The sequence below is a fragment of the Monomorium pharaonis genome, chromosome 3 (assembly GCF_013373865.1).
Source record: "Monomorium pharaonis isolate MP-MQ-018 chromosome 3, ASM1337386v2, whole genome shotgun sequence".
Classification (NCBI taxonomy): domain Eukaryota; kingdom Metazoa; phylum Arthropoda; class Insecta; order Hymenoptera; family Formicidae; genus Monomorium; species Monomorium pharaonis.
The window spans coordinates 11,310,816-11,333,457 of record NC_050469.1 but is presented as its reverse complement, the minus strand read 5'-3'; the positions used below and the strand labels follow the sequence as shown (position 1 = coordinate 11,333,457).

At 36.4% G+C, this 22,642-nt stretch overlaps 2 protein-coding genes across 4 annotated transcripts in view; one reads left to right on the top strand and one right to left on the bottom strand.

Annotated features, from left to right (window-relative positions):
- Window positions 1-22,642, top strand: part of LOC105837787 (protein madd-4) — a 208,534-nt gene that overhangs the window by 104,864 nt on the left and 81,028 nt on the right. For all 3 annotated transcript variants that reach the window (XM_036284102.1, XM_036284101.1, XM_036284103.1), the window contains exon 2: window positions 12,850-12,978. In XM_036284102.1, coding sequence (XP_036139995.1) covers window positions 12,850-12,978 — 129 coding nt within the window. The remainder of the gene's footprint in view (window positions 1-12,849; window positions 12,979-22,642) is intronic.
- On the bottom strand, window positions 14,485-18,985 carry LOC105837789 (glucose dehydrogenase [FAD, quinone]). Its single transcript, XM_028189441.2, has 2 exons — window positions 16,655-18,985; window positions 14,485-16,561 (listed from the first exon to the last, which is right to left on the bottom strand). The coding sequence occupies exons 1-2, from the start codon at window positions 18,443-18,445 to the stop codon at window positions 16,418-16,420; spliced, it is 1,935 nt and encodes a 644-aa protein (XP_028045242.1). The 5' UTR covers window positions 18,446-18,985; the 3' UTR covers window positions 14,485-16,417.

The window sequence follows — 22,642 nt, the reverse complement described above, 5'->3', positions numbered from 1 at the left end:
CACAGTCCCGATCCTTCGTAAACGCGTGATGCCGTCGAGGTGCACGATATCCTCGAATGCAATTTCAACTATTAGTATAACTTAATACCGCTGCGATAGAGTGTGCGAAATAATGCAGCGAGATGGTAATGCGAGTGTAACGTGTATATTGTATTGTCACGACTTGATGTACCGAAGTGATACAAAAGTACATTGTACGAAGAGGGAGAACTTGCGTAGTGAAAGCCGAGAATATTTTATGAGTTAAGATTCCGAAGACGCATAAAGTATTCCTTATCTTCCCCCAAGTAGGCTTGAGCGGAATATTAATTTTAGACTTAGCTGTAAAGAGACATTAAATGTTAAATGTTAAACGTGAAAAAAGTTTCATCCGATCAGAGGGAAAATTTTCTTATAAAAAATAAGAAAAAATAGGCTCTAAATTAGTCAAAGACCGTGGATGAAAGAAAGAGTGTCTGTAGCACCGTGTATATCTTCAATAAATCACCTCTTAGTCTCAATTTCCCGTCATTGAACGTCCCCGTAGCCTTTCGCCCGGCCCAATTAGATTGAGATCACTTCGTCAAAGAATCGCAAGACTTTCCCTGGTGCTATACCGTGCGCGGCCCGGATCAAGATCGTCGGCCGGTGAACCCGTTCGTGCGAATATCTCACTATTCGCGAAGTCCGTTACATGGACGGTTAACCAGGTCGATGGTCGAGTCAATTGCGTGTAATCGGCCTGCGCAAGGCACCAAATCATCGCCGGGGTTTCGCCAGGAGGGCCACGAGGAGGAAAAAGGAAGGAAAAAGAAATCAGACTGAGGTAGATGGGACGAAAAGGGGGAGGGGGAGGAAAAGGCGGCGAGTTCTAATAACGCGAGACGAGGTCGAGTAGGTGAATAGACTGAGGATACACCGGAGAGGCGTGGGTCGTTGTCGCTATCGTGCGCTCGAATCGGAAACCAATTTGAAAGCAATACCGCGCTCATCGTCGCGGCTTATCTGATGGAGGGAGCTCGAACAAAACGCTCCGGCCCCGATGATTCCAACCGGGCCTACCTGACGACTTGAGCGACTTTAACGCCTCTCGGTATTTAAATCGGTTTCTCCTCTCCGACGAGCCGTTCCGTGATTCCCATTGGCTCACCGTCGATTCGCTCGTTAAGATCTCGTCGCGCCGCTGATACCAAACATTTCGTGGCGATGAAACCTTCATCTGTTACACTCCCTTGATCGGGAACTTGTTATTCGTGAGATATTCGATAAATTATCTTTCTCGGGGTGAGATTATTTTCTCCAAATAATCGAAAATGTCGACGGTAAATTTGATCTGAGCTTCCGGCTTGCAATTTTGCTTGGTGGTTAAGAACGCTTCGGTGGGTATATCGAGGCCCCACGAATTCCCCGGGATGAAAAGTGACAAACGAGTGGGTTATAAATTCCGAGAGGTCCTCTTTTACTCGCTATACAGGTTTATACTCGAGGAGTTCTCTTCCACGTACCACACCCTCGACTCTCCTGCCTCCCAAGAAGTTGTAGACGATAGACGCAATGTCGGGCCCACGCCCGATCGTACAAGCCGACTTCACACCGAGACAGCCGTCGATAAATCCGTGAAAACAAGGGAGGAGGGTTTCACCCCGGCGTGGCAAAGTTGAGAAAGGGAAAGAGAGAGGAGCGATCAGTCCCTTTAGAATATGTCTAATTGGATAGTGAGACTCTTTTTTATCGGGAAACATTTCCCCCGGGAAAAGCATGTTACCGTTAAATTTACGAGTAGCCACTGACTGCCTTTTAGATATTAAAAATTTATGATTCCTAAATATATCCCGAGCCTTTCGCTCTACGCGGCCGCTAGCCCGCAACACTCGCTCTATTATATCCTATTATTAGTGAATCGATCCCATCGGGGGATTTCTAAGCGTCCACGTGTATATCCCTTACAGACGCTTTCCCCTATCCCCCTGCGGACTTTTACTTTTTTTTTCTCTTCGAACTCCGAGGTAATTCAATTTGCGGGGATCCGCCGTGATTAAACGGAACGCTTCCCTTTCATATATCCACGGTCAATTGCGAACACGCGCGTAGACCAGTAGGGATGATCGAAGACCGAGGAAATATCCCTTGTAAAATGCAATCTCTACTCAGTCTCTGGTAACGTAAATAAGACAACTGTAAAAATGTGTCAGCCGACGCTAGTTGATATGTAATAAGTCACTCTTATATAATTAAGGAGTTTTTAATATTTTCAGGAATCCCTATAAGAGAGAGCTTCGTGTCACGGCATCTCGGTATGCTGACGAATCTGAATGCAATTTTTCATTTTTACTTTTGATCACGAAGGGCATATTTGCGAGAATGAAGAAAAAAAAGTTTCTCGATCGTCCCTAGCACCGACATGTTTGCACGGAAATAGCCGACTGACAGGTTGAAGGTTTGAAAAATGCGAGCGGAGGAGCAAATCGACCAGCGAGGAGCGACGAAGACACGGTGTTAGCCAGACGGTGAAATAATTTACCGTGGAAACCGCGTTTTCCTCTTTTTTTTATTTTACACACCGCGCAAAAAAGAAACGTCGTTGAAGGGAGAGATGAAAACAATTTGCACAGGTTAAAAAGAACAGAGGAGGTGAGTGAAATGTTTCAAAAATTCTAAAATTGTTGATGTTTCCGTTGGATATCATTGGATCTGGAACAAATCGACTAAGTTGAAAAGATAGAATCTAAATCCAACGAAGATGTTTCTCAACCTCTTTTTCTGTAGATCGCTCCTCGGATCCATTCAGGATTATCCGTTGTTTTTATTTGGAATTAGGTTTGAAACTTGTATGAACTCTCATCATTAATTACGGTTCTATTAATGGCTTTGGATTTAATCAGAAAGAAATTGGTCATCAAATTATTTAATCACGCCTAAATAATAAATTAATTTAAAATTTTTTCAATCCTTTCAATTATAAATAACAATAAAAAGTAGGCACATATATGTGATAAATAAAAAAGTAATATCATTCTTATGCCATTTTATTTCTCGGATAACGAAGAATTTATTTACATCAAAGCATGCTTGCTATATTGCTGATAAAACGCGTCCGTGTCCAATTCCATGATATATGATTGTCAAAGGCTTTTTCGTCCTGATTTTTCATTATCGCGCTTTGATATTGGACACTTTTTTCCGGTATTTTTCAAGAAAATTTAGTTTCCAAATTTTATTTCGATACCCTCTGCGCGAACTAATATTACTCGTTCAACTCTCGCTACACTTGCCGCGCATAACATGCACTCTTCTTTTGATGCCTGGCAAACGAGGATTTGCCAAACGCATCGCCGTCATATGAGCGCGATACGAGCGTCACTGAACGTTAACTTCAATATCGGAGTTGTCAGACGTTTTCTCTTCTTTTTATACTACGAAGGCACATCGTTACTAGTCATGTGTCCGCCCCTACCTTCCAAGATTTTCGAACATACCCGTGGTGGTTTCGCGAAGATGCGTGCAACGGCAACTATTCGCCGTGCGCGAAATAAATTTTACATCAGCATGATTCCGAGAGCATTGATCCAACATTAAACATATCGAACACGGATGCTTCCAGTGGATCCAGACACTGGAATTGTGCGAAGTTTGACAGTTGAACTGACAGCGAGACTCTACGATGCATTATTCACGTCGATCTGGGTTGCCTGACTGGAAAATTTCCGGATAGTCTGATTGGAATAGAGTTTGAGGAGGCAAGCGATGGTAAGCCGCGGCGTTGAACGACGACATTAACTATTCTAACTGATTGTATGTGATTACACACTCGTAATGGCGGTAATGAATCTCACACTTTCCAGCTTTAAATAAAGAAAATTAAGTGAGAAAAAGGCCTATACATATCTCACGGAAAGTAATAAGTACGAAAATTAAAATTTATATTTGTAAAATTTTAAATGTGAAAAGAGATTTGTTAACAAAACGGAAATTAATTGTAGTGCTTCCGTTAGAGTTTGAAAACGAACTTCAAACCCCCGTTAAATACAGAACGTCCTTTGCAGGACGAATTGCGAATCGTATTCGCTAGAGAGGTTCAATTTCGTTTAATGAGTGGGTGGTGTTCAGATTTGCGAGAAAGTTTCGCGTACCGGTCATAGACGAGAGAAAAACAGGGAGGTCCATAGAGATTTTATCGTCTAACCGTTGGGCGGTTACAGCACACGAACACATCGAGGTAGTTCACCGTATATTAAATTAGGAGATTCGATGTATCTGAGTTTTGATTTAACAAATTATCCGGAATAAAGAGTGACACTTTATTACTCTTCGTCTTTAAAAATACTAGTATTTCTCTCAATTTCTCTCCTAACTGATTACATTTACTCGGGTTAAAATTAAAAATTACCGCAGTCGTACTTAGTTTATAGTTTCGCGTTCGAGAAATTAATTTATCAGATGTCAAGAAGATGTTTTTATGACAAACAGTTATACATTTAACGATACAAGAAGCAATGTTTTTTATGATATATTATTTTGATCTAAAAGACAATATATTTCTAAATTTTTTTTCTTCGATATTTCATGTGCATTGTCTCTCTTAAATTGTGTGAATTGTGTGTCGTGGATTTCTTAAGCATATCGATAAAACTGCCAAAAAATAAAAGCTGCTGTCAATAAAATTACTAAATACTGCGCAAAACTGTGCAGTCAGAGAAAAATATCTTCATAAATAATTCAGTAAAATGTCTCACATAAATGTTCTCATGAGTTGTGAAAACGAATAATTTGACATATATCGAATAAAGAACATATATAGCGCTTTAGAAGTACTTCATTTATACAGTCACGCTTTGAATTCAGTGAAATAAAACTACAAATATTTTCATGCGATATTCATGTATAAATGCATTTCGCTTTACTTTTTAATGATTTTCAAGCTCAATATTGCACGATTTGTTGAAGTTTCTCCGAACTCAATTTAGCGAAACAGAGAAAAAATTCCGTGTTATTGTCGTTATTCCCTCGTAATAAAATCTTGTCCTCTCTTCGATTAAACGTTTGTGCTACGTTTGATCCGTCCCGAACGATTTTCCGATTATATAGCGCCTAAACAGACTGTCGTGCCCGCAGGCCATCGAGGGCTTGACTCATGGCTTCGCCGGACTATCAGAAACGAAGTATGATTTATGGATTGCTCGTAGTCGTCGCCATAAAATCGAACTTCGTCCCAGAGCGCAGTTTGCACGTAATACCATGATTTCGATTGTGATCGTTGGTCTTACTTTATCTCTCCTTCGCTTTAGCTTGATAAACAATAGTGCGAAACTTTTAGACAAATCTAGATTTATTTATCAATAGAATCTAAAAAAAAACAGCTGCTAGTTTAACAAATTTAGATATCTCTACTTTATAACTGACAAAATTGCGATGTAGATTGATGAAAGGCGATTTATTTTTGGGATCGTATATTTCGAAATTTAGCGCAAGTAAAATGTAGTTTTCCGGTATAATTTAAGAATATATCTAGCAGAAGGTACATACAAATGAGTTTGAATAAGACATTCTTTATACATGAGGTAATAATTTACATCAGATAGTAAAAATCAAAAGCTTGTAATACACGAAAGAAAACGATCATAATACCTTATCGTATCCACTTTATCTGAAACATCGGAAAACGTTACGTATATATATTATGCATGTATAGAAAGCGACTGCATCTTCCATCCAGGATGCTTTGATCGACCCGTAACCACTACTTTTGTCGAAACTCCTGAATAATATACTGTGTTAGGGTCCCGAAGTGCTTCTTGAAACTAGCCGATATCGGCGTGCTCGCTTTTAAAGAACAATCCTCTTTCGCAAAAAGTTGTTCCGAAAATCTTTATGACGCGTCATAACGATTTCCAAGATTATTGGACGACACTGGACTTCCGTTGCCTTAAAAACTTTATTTATTAACTCGTCATATCACTCGAATTACTTGAGCGAATTATTATCGACAGATTATTGCAATAATTTTTGCTGTTTATAAATTTTATTAACTTAAATTTTATTTTATTATATAAATAATTGTATTATTAATTAATGTATTGTAATTAATTAATCTAGTAGTATGTGTAAGTATTACATAAGCAAATAATATTTTTTATAATATTATAAAAACAAATTGCAAAAAAAAACAAAATTATAATATAAAAATCTAATTATTTTAGATTAGAAAGATGTCGTAAAACTAAAATATAAATTAGAATAATATGGTCCCATAATCTTTTTACTAGGCGAAAAAAGTTCATTTTTAATTACAAATAAAACATAGAATCTATCTAAATCATTAAATAATAAAAAGGTATAACAATTTCATATACGAAAATTAATTTTCAATAATGTGATATAGTAAATGTCTCTTATTATTTATTAACTGTATCTTACAATTCTCGAGACAATGCGTTTTCAGTGAGGACTGGCATATATACGTTTTGAATACATATGTGCGATACATTAAATCAATAGTCTCACAAGTATAAATATCTTAAGTAAGACCAAGGAAATATATCAAGAAGAGATATGAAGGGATCGTTTTTCACGACGTTCTATCTGCTTCTTTCGATTCTCGAAACGATATGAGAATTTTCTAACATGTGGCTTTATAATGATTGCATTATATATTAAGATACATTGTGAACAAATGCATTGTACTCGTATGCTATCGTCGGCCGCAGGAGATTAAGGTGCTGCCTGTTATGATCCATTTCTCATATCCGCTGTTTTCCGACATTGAACAAGTTCTCTACGTGATTACATATGCTAACATATTTCTTCTTATTATGCAAGTCGCCACGATAAATATGACATACACTGTAACTATAAACTAATGTTGTTTGCTGCAAATTCGTTTTACTGCCGCGTTTAACTTTTACATTTTCCGAGATCTCTCTAAAGAATTTGAAAAAAGTAATTATTTTTTTAAATATTATATATACATATACATATAGAACGTATATAAATGAGTATAAATGTGTATGGTATAATATCTATAATACTTGCATAATGATCAAATTTAATAGTTTTTGTCAAAGCTATTTAAACAAAATTAGTTAATTGAGACAGTGCATAGTTTAATCATACGATAAATGCTTCATTATTATAATTGAACCGATTTTTAATAACATATGACTTTTGCAGCTGAATTTGAAATAACAGAATTGTACAGAGAGAAAAAAATTTATAATATTTTTGCAAACAGTAAAAAGTATAACCATTATTTTTAACAAAAAAGTTTTTATTTCTAACAACAAAAATCGCATTTACAAGATTTTATAAAAGAAATTTTAAATTTAAATTTAAATAATAAAACTGTAATAAAAAAGTTAAATAATTTATAAAAATTTTTAAAACATGAAAATACCTTTTAGACGATGTAGCTTTTTGCTTTTAAATAAGAATTTTAATTTAAAAAGTTTTATATATTTTGAATATCTGAATTCGTACATGTACGCTGCAGGCGTTACGTTCCCTCATAAATAAATGCACTGTACTCAGATTAGGTAGGCGGAGGTTCTAATCTGAAAACACGACGGTCCTTTTAATGCAGCTTCTCGATACGTCGCCACGTGCCTTTGAAACACCTTTGTATAGTTGTGCTCGGATGCGATTTCAGTCGAAAATTAATTTTATTCACACCGTGACGTAAAGTACAATTCCGTGTTCTCCTCCTGTAAGTAAGAAGCATATTCCTCTTCTTTTCATGCAGTGATGCCAAAAGGTCACGGACGAGAATAGAAATTCCTTGATAACCGGTACACAAGGCGTGAATCCATTTCTCTTGGTGATCTTAAGAGCTCGTTTGCGAGGAGAAATATACCACAAAAGAACCTGAAACGTATACTTTCCGATTAAAAAACTTTATACGCGCAATCGGAATTCATAATCAGAACGCGTAATGAGAATACGTAATCAAAACGCGTAATCAGCACAGAATAGATATTTCGTCATTAATCAGGATTAAAAATCGTCGTACTGAATGATCAGCTTTAATTGCGATGCGATGTCAAAATGTATCTTCTGATACTATGCAATTCAGCACTAATTGCCGTATCATAAATCGTATGCGCATGTAAATTACAATGCATCGTTAAGCTAAACATTTCGTATAACAGTTTACGAAAATTGTGTACATTACTGACGCATAAGAAGCATCTGAGGAATAATCGTATATAAAACAAATCAATTTTTTAATTGAAATAAAATTGAACTTAATTGTAATAAATTAAGTATATATTCTGAGAAACGTTTTTTTTTTAATATTCTATATTGATAAAATTGGATCAATATAATTTTCAGATTAATAAAAAATTACAATCGATGTCATAATAATTTTATATTTTGAACGCGTTTTATACATTCATTAATTAAGTCGTAATTTATAAATCGATATATAAAATGTATGATCGTAAGATCATATGGTAGAAACTATGTCTAATCCTGGCGACACGCTTCGGTTAATTTGTTCCACCGAAGAGAAAATGAACGAGGACCAAGAAGAAATTTGTATTCTCGATATAACCGTCGCTTTAGTTGCATTATCGAGGGCGACGCGTGCACGCTAGTTTACAGTCTCGATCCTGAAGGGGGTAACCCACGTCGAACTTCCGTCGAGCGTAAGCGGGGCCAAGTTAATTACTGGAATTAATGTGGTCCGACGGCGTTAATCCGCGCGCAGCACGCGAGCCAATCAAGAGGTCAGATAAGAATTAAATGGCATCGGACCGACGCCTCGTTAGCCGTCCCGTGTCGGACATAAATTTTACGCTAAGCCCGGTTCACCGTTCGACCGCGTTCACGCCGACAGAAGAGAATCTCATGTTCACGATCGCTCCACTACAAATTGGCTACGCGCCCTTGTGCACGTACTACTTTGCGCTGTTACATGTGCAGCTAGCGCACGTTACGAGATGGTTCGAATTTCACGTTCACCTTTTCAGTTTTTAAAAAACGTTTAAAAAAACTGAATGGACCAAATTGTAACGATACAATACAGGTGACGCTTCTTTAATTCGTTTTTGTGACAAGCGTTTTCACTGATCTATAAAATCGAGAGAGATTCAATTTAATATTATGTGCACATGCCTGCATGCGTGTTATTTATTTTTATAGCTTTTTAATTTTATACTTAAAGTATAATGTAATTTGACGTGTTTACAAAAATAGAATTTAAAAACATATTTTATACATATAATTATATAGTATTAATAAATTTGGTACTTCGAATTAGAAAAACGTTTCATAATTTTCGATATTCTGAATAAATTTAAATATATTGAATAAATACGACCTATATATCGTTAAATGTAAATTATGTCAGCGATAGACATATCAATTACCGAATTCGATCGTTGTGATTAATCGGTTCGACCGCCTTACGCCTGATCACTATAATTTTCTCGCTGTCGAGGTCATAAGAGGAACGATGATTGCGGAGAAGCAATATAGGTGGTCGGCTGAGGATCGATAATTATGATTTTCCTAAGTGATAGTTAATCACATCTTTGTTTTAAAATATACTTTGATCACGTAACGGTTACGAGCGAAAGTGATAATTACTAAAGATTTAATAGGCGATAATCTTTAATAATACTACACGTATTTACGGATTTTACTTCTTTTACTGTTATTTAAAATAAATCCGAGCTGAAAAGTTCTTTGTAGAAAAATTTTACAATCAACTGTGTCAAGTTATATCTGGATATTGAAATAACGAGATTTTTTTTAAAGTAGAAACGAATTTTATAAAAAAAATGACAAAAAAGTGTGCGTGTGTGTATGTGTGTGTGTGTGTGTGTGTAGATGAATAAAAAAAAAGATTGATTCCACATATTTTCTTTCCATATATATTACTAATATTATCTCTCTTATTATAATTTTATATAAATATATTTATATAAATATTAATTTTATATAAATATTAATATTATTAAAATAATTTATTAATATTATCTAATAAATATAACTTTTCTAATTATAAGAGCATACGAAATCATAATGAACAGGCTTAATCTGACAATATTAATACAATGTTATTACAATAATAATTTGACTTATAGCTCTCGGTTCGTCTGTTTTCATCATTTTAATTAGGAGCCGTTTAATAATGGCCAGATAAGCAGCGTGTGTTAAGTTAGCCGCCACACTTTAAAATTCGATAGTTCTGATATGAGTTTGTTTCATTTTAAAGAGATAAAGAGTTCTCTGTAGTTTAGAAAAAGAGTTCTGTTGATTAACGATTTGAAGTTCCGAATAGTTCTGATTGCATTTCTGGATAGTTCTCGACGAGTTTTAGCGAAAAATCTTACTAAAATGAAAGCGATCAGATCAATGGTTTGCAAAGTACTGTCACATATTAGAACGGTGATTGCAAAATTTTTGAAGTCCCATGGTCGAAAAATTTTTGGGAGTTCAGAATAGTTCTGATTAAATTTTTGGGTAGTTTTTGACGAGTTTTGGCGAAAAGTCTTACAAGTTAAAGCGATTGGATGACATGATAAGCATTATACATGTCATTTTTAACTGATTTTAAAATTTCATTTATAGTCTATATAATTCTTTAATTTTTTAATCTAAATTTTTTTTATTCGTCGAGAACTCTTTAAAATAAATAAAATAACAATAAAAACATCTCGGAACTATTATATCTTAAAATCGAATTTTTAACAATTTTTAATTTTTTTTAACTTAATCAAAATTTTTTGGGGGGACTCCAGATAATTGCAAAATGAAACTATTGAGCCATTCAGAGCTATTCAATCTGAAATTTCCATAAAAAGTTAGCACCCCATTTTTTAAATTTTAATTTCCGACCGTTAATCAACTTTTTTCTAAACTACAGAGAATTCTTTATTTCTTTAAAATGAAACGGAAATTTATATCCGTAGAATTACCGAATTTTAATGTGTGGGGACTAACTTGACACACGTAGAAAAGCATACATTTTTTATTACAAAGGGCTATAAAGGATTACGTGCACTTCTCTTAATTCCGAATCTGTACGAGTTCATTTTCTAGGGACCCGGCACGCCGACCGTTTACCTTTAATTATAGGGCGGCTCGAGACTCTAAATTTATCGCTAATAACATTGCAGCGGACGTTAAGCTCCATCGTCGACGGATCTTTACGGGTATGCGCCGTGCGTATGTCACCCGTCGACGTTAAATAAATGCACGGCGCGGCGAATATATTCGTTCGCGGGAGCGTGTGCGAGCAGTCAAATATACACATCGGTTGATTACGCAGACGATCTTTACCCTTTCGTACGTAGAGACTTTAATGAAGCAAGCCGGGGAGAGAAAGTCGGCTTTAACCATAAAATATATCAACGCGGCGCTCTCCCCGTGCTGGAATCTCTTTGTGTGAGTCACGAAGGAACCGAGTATCCTAAATATCTGAGTGCGGCATGACGTTCTTGACATTCAATGCATTTCAAACAAGAGAAAAGAAGAAGACTAGTAGATGAATGTGGCTTATAAATATCCCCGTAGATACAATCAAAGAGATTGTTGGTCGTTACAAATCTCAATATTGGCTTAGAAAAATAGAAAACCAAAATTTTCGAGATTAATATTTTTTTTTTTTTTTGCATTTACGAATAATCCCGGTCTTTCAATCGACCCTGTTCAATCGATTTATTAAAGTACGTTTCATATCTGCCTTCGAGCGCGATTATCAAGACCCGACGAGATTGAATCGTTATGCGAGCCCTCTCATGACTAATGTCGCTTCCGCGGCGGACAGCCGATTGTTTCAACAAAAATGTATTATGCACCGGCGGTGGCGGAGAGAGACCCCACCGTCGTAAAATATGAATCCCTCCGGTTGGGAAATTTCGCCGGAACGAGCGCTACGTGCGGCCGGGAAAAGGGCGGTCGTTGAGACGCGCGCGCTCGCGCGCGAGTGCACGATGGCTTGTTATAAAAGTTCCTCCCTGTACCGTAATACCAGAAAGTGGATATCCGTTTTCGGACGGAACTCCGGCCGCAATTAAATTGCTTCTTCTTGCGCGCGCTCCTTTGTCTCGGCGACGACCGACCGACTGACCGACCAGATTTACTTTGCCGTAGCTCGTCGACGCGGCGAATCGAAACTCTCGGAAACAGACGCAGCGTCTTCCGACGACGGAGTCTTCTCGTCGTCGTGCGAGAGTGCAATCGCGCGTTTCTGCCGTCGCAGCTTCCGCACGAATGCGATAGTGCGGTCCAAACGACGTCCGAAAACTTCGGCGACCAATATCCATTTGGTATTCACCGTTTGATATTACCGGGCTGTACGTCGCGCTTTATACACGACTCTTGCTTCTCTTATTTTGCACTGAGAAAAGTGTACGCCATTTCCTTATTTTAGTTTGCAATCGATACTGCTTTTCAACGATTACTTTCCAAAAGTCACTCAATCGCCGATCCAATTACACGGCGATCCAGTAAATGAAACGAGATAATGTGCGCACGGCGATTTGCAGTACAATAGCGAGTTCGTAGTTGAGCTCGCGCGTACTTCATCTTTTTGACGTTACAACACGTGTCGTTCTCCAACACGTGTTGTTAACCCGACTTCCTGATCTCGTGTATTATTCGGGACCACGATGACATCTGAAACCGCGGAACTTCTCATCCCTTCGGCAATCCTCGACATTAATTTTCCACGGGGCGACAAGACACTCCATTGTTATCTATTACAAGAGCCAAAGCGCTATATCTTATCGGGCGGGACAAACGCCACGTTTCGCGCCACCGTCGCACGTTGAACGTGAGATAATAAAATATGAGAAATAAGTACATATTTATCTTTAGCTGCTAATAAATTTAAATTTTAATTGGTTCTTGACGATTCTGTTGCAGACATGCCTGCTGGGCGTCGTCGTGAGCGACAACAGCACGATCGGCGGCGGCGGCGATCATTCGATCACCGAGGACACTTCCGAGATCAGCAATACCGGCAACAATCTCGCGGTCGATGCCATAGATCAGGTAAAACGATCTCTCCTCACCTTCACTCTTTACCGATCGCAATCGCCTTTACTCCGCATGCGGTGACGTATATATGCGGTCGAATTTTGGAAATCGGTTCGGAAGGTAATCCCTCGTCTCCTATTGGATCGGAAACTTGAAGAATTGCGGCCATAGTTCACACAGGAGGACGGTGAAAAGAGTAAAATGGCTCGCCGGGCGCTCGATCTCGCGATTCGAATAGCGTGTTCTTACCGGAGTGTACAAGTGCCAACCGCACGTAGGACAGGCGGACGCGGAATTCACGTAGGAATGAGGGACAGAAAGAGAATGGAGAAAGAGAGCCGCGCGAGGCGGAAAATGTCACCGAAAGCCCCGGGAAGAATAAACATCTTTATTCACGTCGGTCGCGGACGGAAATGGGTCGCAGAAATCGGACAACTGTGTTGTCGCGCGCGTTCGCAAAGCATGCTTTTACTTCGCCTCTAGGTAACTCGCCGGAGAGTTTTATGCGGTGCCTCTACCAGTTCCGGTGAAGGATGTTTTAAGTATTTACTGTCCTCCGGACGTCACCGGATTCCCCTTCCTATCGGATGCCCTCGCGACATATTTTTCTCGGGCTGCATTTAAATACCGATTGAAACGCGGAGGGGGGATGATGCGCTTGCCATCCTCCTGTTGTTTCCGTCGTAAGTTATTGCTTATTACGCATGACGTGGCATCCGGGTCGCGTGTGAATACTATGGCGAAAGACATCCCAGTGAAATTTATGACCACAACTCGTGAGACTACAATCAAATGTTCTCTCATGTTCTTCTTCGGAAATTTAACGCTCTATATAGCATCGAAAATTCTTTCCGCTGAATTTATTCCTTTTCGTAGGAGTGACAAATACTCGGGGTCAGTGAATGATGTCCAAGGATCAGCATCCACGACTGAACATTTAGCATAAAAGATTTGTTGACTTAAAATTTATCCTCCACTCAAATTGAAAAGATATCGAAATATGAATTGTTGATAACTTAATTATATTTTAAATTTTACCTCTAAATTCTTAGATCGCCGAATAATTTTCTATATCGGGTAAGCTTTTTACGATAGAGAAAATGTGAGTTTTTTTACATTTTTCACTGCGTCTAAAGACGTCTAAAGGCGAATAAGTTACATTTCTCTGAAATTAGAAGAAAGATTTATATACCGGAGGAATAACAAGGTTAAAACATTATCTTGACAGAAAAATTATAAAATTTTTGTAGCATTCTCATTCGGGAACTTCGTGCACCAGCAGTTTCACTGTTTTATTATTAAGAGAAGCAATGAAATTACCCCAGAACAGTTTTCTTACTGTATTTAATCCCCGCTAAGTCTTTATTATTGTTTCATTTATTAGGACGTATCCGTTTCAGAAGTGTGTACGGAAAGTGAAAATAATGAAAGTCGTTCATTTAATAATTAAAGTCGAAAAATTGATTTCGGCGCCCAGTTTTGCTACGTCCCTCGATATCGGAAATGAATTAATATGAGTCATTTTTTTTTTTTTCTTTACTCTGACCTGTTCAATTAGCTCACGATCGCACGTGTCTCCTACGACGGATCATGAATTTTCCAGTAATAATTAAATAGGGTTTCTTCCGGCTGGACAGTACTTTTCCGACGTATTCATGCGCGACTTAGTACATCACAGTCGTTCAATTTCCGCACGTGAAATCGTCGGCGCGCTTTCAGGTCTGCGCTTTTACAGACATCTTCACCGCTGCCGACGAGACTGTAGGTTATTGAAATAATATTAGCTGACCACATATTAGCTGACCGTCTCGACTCTGATAAAACACTTGTCGAATAGATAAATGTCGAACAGATGGAAAATATTTTAAACCGCTAATTATTTACAAAAAAAAAGAGTGAAAGGAAAATTTACATATGTACTCTTTAAATGACAGTCAGTGTATTATCACTGATTTGTAGGGATAGATTTAATTATAACGGTGATAATGAGTATTCACTCTTTTAGCGATTTTACCTTTAACATTAGTGTATTGTCACTGAAAGATCAGTATTTAATTTATTTCACTGATTGATAAGTTATAAGTCTATTACTGAAAATCAGTGTATTTTCATAGACTTTATTGATTTTTCACTGATTGTACTTCGGAAAGTATTTAAATACATCTGCCACAATTATATATATCATCTCTCAATTTTAAAATCTAATCTGATTTAATCTGGTCTAAAATCTGAAGTTTGAGACAAAATTAAATCTAAACTATTGATTAGAGCGAAACGAGCGATGGCTTTCGCAGCTACACATACTATATATATTGACTGTAAATGCGCTCGGTGTTCACCGGGCGAATCCCGGTCGAAACTTCTGGCGCGCTGTCGCGGCCTCGCTCTTCTCCCACCGGAAAGAAATAAGATTTTACCTTTCTTAAGTAGCCCGAGAGAGTGGAGGAGAAGAACATTATTGGCGCACTTCTCGACCGCGGTAACGCGCGGTAAGAACAACGCAGCACATCGGGCTCCTAACACATAGAGAGCTCCTTGGCCGCTAGAGTATCCCAACTCCATTCGGTGGATACGCTCAGGCGACGTTAGAGCCGTACTTGCATGGATGCACTCGCGCAGTTTTCCGACATTAAATCACTTCTACACGCGATTATACGCGCGCGCGCGTTCACGTTGTATACAAGCGCGGCGCGAGTTTAGCGGAACTGTAAAGTACATGTAAATTGCCTGACGCACTTCGTAAATTCCGCTGTCTTGCGGAGTAATCGCAATCTTCCCGGAAAGCCGGGGAGGATAACGCGAAACAGGAAAGTATCTCACTGAATCTCGTCGCGGGCCTCGAGGTAAAAGAGAAATATCTTTCACATCCCTCCCGCCCTTCCTCGCAATGCCACGCGTTACACGCCGTTGTGGAACTTATAGCATATAGTACGAACTGTTACTTCAAAGTTCGAAGCGATTTTCGAGCGAGCTGTTACGCTACGTTTGTAATGATTCTTCGAGGCTTTCCCGCGCGAGAAGAGGTGCTCGAACGATTGCGTTCGAGTAACTTTATATCACCAACAGTTGTTACGGAGAAAAATTTTCTTTTGTGATCACACTGATAGTATTGCGATACTTTTGGCACGATATTAAAACTTTCAAAAAACTCTTCGATATGAAATCTAACCTCATCACCGGAAAAATTAAATTAATATAGAAAAAATTAAATTAATATAGAAATTCATCATAAATAAATGTCAAAGTTTCTCCAGATAGGAATGATTGAATGAAAAATTTAAAAAAAAGCAATGAATATATATTATATAGCCAGATACACACGCACACATTTTTTGTCAAATATATACATAAATATCTAGTTAAATGCATAAATAGTTGAATTTAAAAAATTTAATCAAGTTAAAAAATTTAGTTAAATTAACATTTTTTGTCCTCGAGGATTGTTTTTGTGATTTTACTTTCCCAAATAATTCCACTCTTCTCTGATCATATCTGCCGCTTTTTCGGCAATCATATATGTAGGTATATTTAGGTGTCCCGATATAATTTCGGGCATAATGGACGCATCTGCCACACGTAATCCTTGAATACCAATTACCTACAAAATGTTATATATAAACTCAATAATAATATGATACTGTTTATTGTATTATGAATATATAAATGCTATAGTGAGTTTTCAAGGAAATACCTTTAATTTAGGGTCGACGACAGCAGTTGGATCTCCAATGGGTGCCATTTTACAAGTGCCGCACGGATGGTAGAGGGTGGAAGATAGCATCCTTATTTGACATTCCCAATAAGCATCAGAATCATATCTGTTGTTGTTGCATTCCGTATAAGTAATATTTACCAACTGAGAATCAAATTCCCGCATTGCTTTCGTGCGACCAATGCGTATCGCAGTTCTAATACCGGCGATCATCGTTTTAATATCGTCTGGATCGTCGAAATAATTCGGCACAATTTCTGGTTTGACATTAACATCATTATCCAACAGCGTTATCTTGCCACGACTTTTTGGTTTCAAAGGTATTACTAGAATGCTCCAACCATGTCTGTTATTGTACTTCCATTGCTGAACTATTTTATCTTTAAGATTTAAAGTCATTGCTGAAAGAAAATTTTTCAATAATATACTACAAAATAATAGTTCTATATCCGGTAGACCGTTATGCTTTTCTGATTGTTTTGTATTGATGAAACCAAGAGCCTCGCATCCGCTTGGAATTGTGTATGGCCCCGTTCGCTTTATTAAAAAATCCGATATATACGGATTAATGGGGTTAAACTGTTGACGTGGTATTATGCTTGTCGTTGTGTTTATTGTCCACGATAGTCCAACAAAATTTGTATGATCCATAAGATTTTCGCCGACTGGCGCATCTTGCACGACGTCTATGCCCAGTTCGGTAAGATGTTTCGCTGGTCCAATGCCAGATAGCATTAACAATTGTGGTGATCCGATAGCACCTGCACATAGAATCACTTCCTTCCTCGCAAGCACACGTATAATTTTATTATTTTTTACGAACTCTACGCCAATTGCCCGATTTATGATACGGTCGATCAACACTTTTGTCACTGTACTTCGGAAAGTCAAGTGAAGATTTTTACGATCGTGTAAGGGATGCAAATATGCCACATTACTACTCATGCGTGTACCATTTATAATTGTAGCCTGTATATACGAGCATCCTATTTCGTTTTTCCCATTGTAATCTGTTATGGGATATTTCCGTTCTTTACAACTTTTTAGGAAACTTTCTACCATTGGAGTACGATGTATCGGGTAAGTGATGTGTACTGGTCCATCCGTACCATGATAGACGGTATCTGATTTTAGTTCCGGAATATCTATTGTTTCAATCTTTTTAAAGTATTTGAGAACGTCCTTGTATGCCCAACCTTCGTTCCCCATCTCAGCCCAACGATCGTAATCCTCGGCGACACCTCTGCTGGCTATCATGAAGTTTAGCACACTGCTGCCACCGACCACTTTTCCTCTCGGATAAGAGCAACTATTGTTTTTCATACCGCGACAGTACTTATTGGACGATTTGGTTCGATAATTCCAGTTAATGTTATTAGCCCACTGCGAAATACCAACAATCAGCGGAATATCCATGAAGAGGGACTCGTGAAAACCAGCTTCAATCAGTAGAATCTTGAAGTGAGAAATCTCGCTCAGTCTCGCGGCTATGGTTGCGCCGGCCGTACCAGCACCGATCACTATAAAATCATACGTGTCTTCATTCTGCGGTGTCGTATCCGGTAATTCTTGATGCAAGTAATGTTGATTCTCAATTAAAAAGTTGACATTTCCTGCAGCGAATTTTAATAAATTTGGCAATATTGGCCCTCTGTTATTATTGTCATGAAGAGTATCATATCGCTGGCTATTTGTATAAATAATAAAAACTGAATTGATAATGATGCTTATATTTAGAATATGAAGTAGACTTGGAATTTTGTTCTGCATATTTGAATTCTAATTGGTTCCTCAATATCTGAAAAATATATATATAGAATATAATAAAGCAATAAATATAAAAAAACAGATTAATAAACGAGCCAATACAGTATCCCTATAAAAATTGTAAATAATTGACTACTAATAAAGATAAAAAATGTAATAAACGAATAAACTCTAAAACGCAATATAATAATAAAAAAAAACTTTCGAAACTTTCGACTTTACGAAGTCCTCATCAGTCAATACAAAAAATATTTAAAATCAAGCAAAAATAAGTATTGTAATAATGGTAACAAATGTAATAATGGTAACAAACAATAGATAAACAATAAAAAAATTTGAAGTCATCAACATATCGCCGGAAAATTAAGTCATACAAATAAAAAGATGGTATAAAATACAAATAACGTAAAAGTACAAATAAGACGGAAAAACGAAGATTCGTCTGTTGACGAAAAAACTTAAGATTCAACCGGACTTTTCGTTTCATGGCGAAAAAAATTTTTGATAACTTTAATAACTTTTATACAGAGAATAATCAGATAAATTATATTTTTAAAAATTAAGTAATTATGCTTAAAAAAAGTAACGATGTCTTTCGTGTAATCTTAAAAGTAGAAAAAGTAGAAATTATTTTATTTTCGTGTAATCTTAAAAGTAGAAAAAGTAGAAAATTGATTTTACCATTTTTTGTTTTCTTTCAGATTATACAACTTGTTATAATATAAAGTTATATTGTAAGGATAGTGAGATATGCTAAAAATATACTTGTGTTATAACATGTGTTATAACATTATAATCTACCTATAATCTAACTGCAATGCTTGATGCTGTGAGAGACTCTGTAACACTATTTGAGTTTCATAGTGTATACTTTTAAATTCATACCTTATGTAAGTTAAGATACGCACGACTGTAGTAGAAGCTTGATAAAATTTGACTGAATTTTTAATTCTTTCCTGTTACGGGGTTTTATAAACCTTATAGTATCCCCTCTATATCGTAAGTCAGTGTTTATATCACGCTTTGCACATTTCAGCTGATTTCCGAAAGTCAACTACTACTGCTCCCCCTCCGTTATAAAATCCTAGTCTGACAATAAACAAGGCGCATGCTGCTTTGCCTCAGGCACGGCACATTTTTTAATTAAAAATATGTATAATATTATTTAAGTTTTTTTAATTTAAAGGTCTTAACTTATCAAATTTAATGAAACGTATGACCTTATCACTTGCAACATTATTGGTATAATGACAAAATTTATTATAAGATGTAATCTTCATAAAGTTTTGTAATTTAAATCTGGACCTAATTTAATTGAACGCGTACTTTTCTTAATGTCATATAATATTATATAATATAATGCTTTCAGCGATGAAAAAACTACATTGTTATTTAATTAATTAATGAAATTACAATATTTCTTTTGACAAAACCGTTAACTTATTAAAAAAATTTTTTTTGTTAATAATCTTATTATAAATTTATAATTTAAAATAATTAATAATTTGAAAAAAGGGGTTTATATATTATATCATATACACAAATATATTTAAATATATACATTTTATATTATATACAAAATATAATATAAGTCATTAATTTTAATATTTCGATAAATGTTTTTTCTGTTTCAGTGCAAATTTTTTTGTTAAAGATATTAAAAATATAAAAAATTTATAAATAATATTAGTAATTTTTTAATTATAATTTTATTAATAAAGTAAAGGTCAAATTTAAAAAAGTAAACGGAAAATTAAACAATAATAATTTATGTTATATTAATAATTGGTTAGCTTTTGTAAATTTTATATTCTTATTAATTGATTTATTAATATATTAACATCTAAATTATTGATTACGTTTCAAAATATGTTTCAACAACTTAAATTGTTTAATCTTTCTTAAAGGATTGTAGAACGTAAGTGAGCACTTTTAAAATTTTATTTATTCTAATATTTTGAGATTAAAAATTCCATATCTAGACTTTTGTGAGCCCTGGAATTGCCAAGGCTATCAAGGTCCTAAAGACGCCTCTGATCTGAACAAAATACTGCAACCACTATAAAGTTTTTAATGTTAGTTAATTTCAATTTTAAATTTCGATTATATTAATGGTGTGAAATTTTTCAATCGTTACAGCGAAAGGTTAAAGATCAATTCATTAAATTGTCTTGGATCTTTATTAGTATGCTTTAATAAATCGATCTTTTATTCCTACATATTCCTGGCATTTTAGCCGCAGAACGATTAAATCGACAAATTTCGCATAGACCATAATTCAAACCGAAAGGAGACTGTGCTGCACAAGTCCGTAAAATACAGTTGCACGTTGGAGTCGACGAAAAAATATGTGATCAGTTTTACGGCACGATCGTTGGCACCGCTACGGCGTACCTGAAACGCGACTGACTGCTACGTGAAAACCGACGTTTTCCTCCCCGGATGTCATTCTATTCCCAACAACCGGAAGCCGCCTGTCGCGCGTAAAACTTGCAAAACTGCCAGAGGTTCCTCGTTACAGCGACTTCTCTCCCGAACAGTTTTGCACTCTTGTACTAGAGCATCCAAGCCGCTCTAGATGAGAGCCACTGATCGCTCACGTTCGACAATGTCGATTCTGTTCTTTGCCTCATTTTTACGATTATTTTTTTTTTTATCACGGGCGCGCAAATCGCGTCTTGCGGAGAGTTGAGAGATGATCGGACAAACTAATGGGCTCGTCCGAATGAATAGGGATCTATAGGAGAATCGCTTTCTCCTAGCAAAGTGCGTTACATCTTGCGAAATTGAGTAGCTCATACTTTAAGATAAATGATTATGGGTGGGCTCTTATAAAAGTGCCATCTCGAAAGTACTATAACGTACAAGTGATGGACATGGTGATAATGAACACTTCGATTATGTAATTACTTTGAGAAAAACGTTCAGAGATTTTTCCGTGCCGTTATAAAATATATACTAAAATATATACACCTATAAAATATATACTAAATATGTGTCTCCGTTATTAGATAAATTAAAACCTTAAAACTCTCAAAAAGATATAATTTTTTAGTTTTTAATTAGAATCCTTAAAAAATCTTAGAATAAAACATTAAGTAAAATTTTTAAAGCTGATATTTGCTCAAATTTCTATATATTCTGCCAATATATTATATCTATAGCAACGTATTATAATATATTGACAAAAATTTGAGCAAATATCAACTTTAAAAATTTTACCTTATATTTTATTATACATATATGTAGAAGGAACGATTTTGCTGAAGTATTTAGTTAAATATTAAAATTTCAGTTAAATATACGTTTAAAAATAATTTTGCTTTAACTAAAAATAATTTGATCAGACCGTAAAAATATGATGAACATTCAAGCATAATGAGCGCAATGCTAAAAAAAGTTTGGACAATTTTAACAATTAGTCCAAATGTTCTATTTATTTTAATGTCCAACAAAATTATTTTCAATTCTGTATTCAGCTAAATTTTTTAATACTTAGCAAAACCGTCCTTTTCCAAACAGTAAATCAAATGTAAAGTAGAACTTTACCGTTTTACGCGTACAAATCTATTCGATTAACATCGCATATTCGACGGTTAACTTCGTATTCTTTTGTGAGATATTCGCGATAACCGAAGCTACACCGGATAAGGAAAATAAGGTCGTATTCCGCGTATAGGAAATTGTGCACGATGCATACATCGTATGTACTTCCACGGGATATTTCACTGTTTCCCGGTGATTGCATTGCGGCAGCGAGCATAAAACTAACTTTGCGAATACGCCATGGCGTAGATTCCGCATATAAGGCGGATTTGAAAAGCGAATTAGGATGTCGCGGCAGTATCGAAATATCGTTTGTTTTCGACGTATATAACGTACGTAGGTATATCGCTTGTTTTTCCAGGAGTTCCTCCACAAATACCCTCGCGAATACCCGATGAGAGCGTGTCCCGCAAAGTTTTGCCGAGTGCGACAAAATTTGGCAGTAACACAGAGAGACCCTTTCCTTCCCTATCCTCCCCCTTCCCCCCTCCCCTACGAACGCAATTCTCGCGAAACGCGAGTTTCGGGATTGCGAGTGCCAGTAAACCGAATTACCCATCACGGGGACAGTAATGACATCGATTAAAGACATTTATACGGTCGATTGGTGCGGCGGGATTGGTTAATCCATTTGGCCGCCGTTATTTCGATTGT

What these genes read in the sequence shown, in the direction of transcription:
- LOC105837789 (XM_028189441.2), bottom strand. Translation starts at nt 18,445, where the DNA reads ATGCAGAACAAAATTCCAAGTCTACTTCATATTCTAAATATAAGCATC. An exon ending in TCGTCGACCCTAAATTAAAG is followed by an intron (nt 16,562 to 16,654) that starts GTATTTCCTTGA and finishes AACATTTTGTAG; the next exon opens with GTAATTGGTATTCAAGGATT.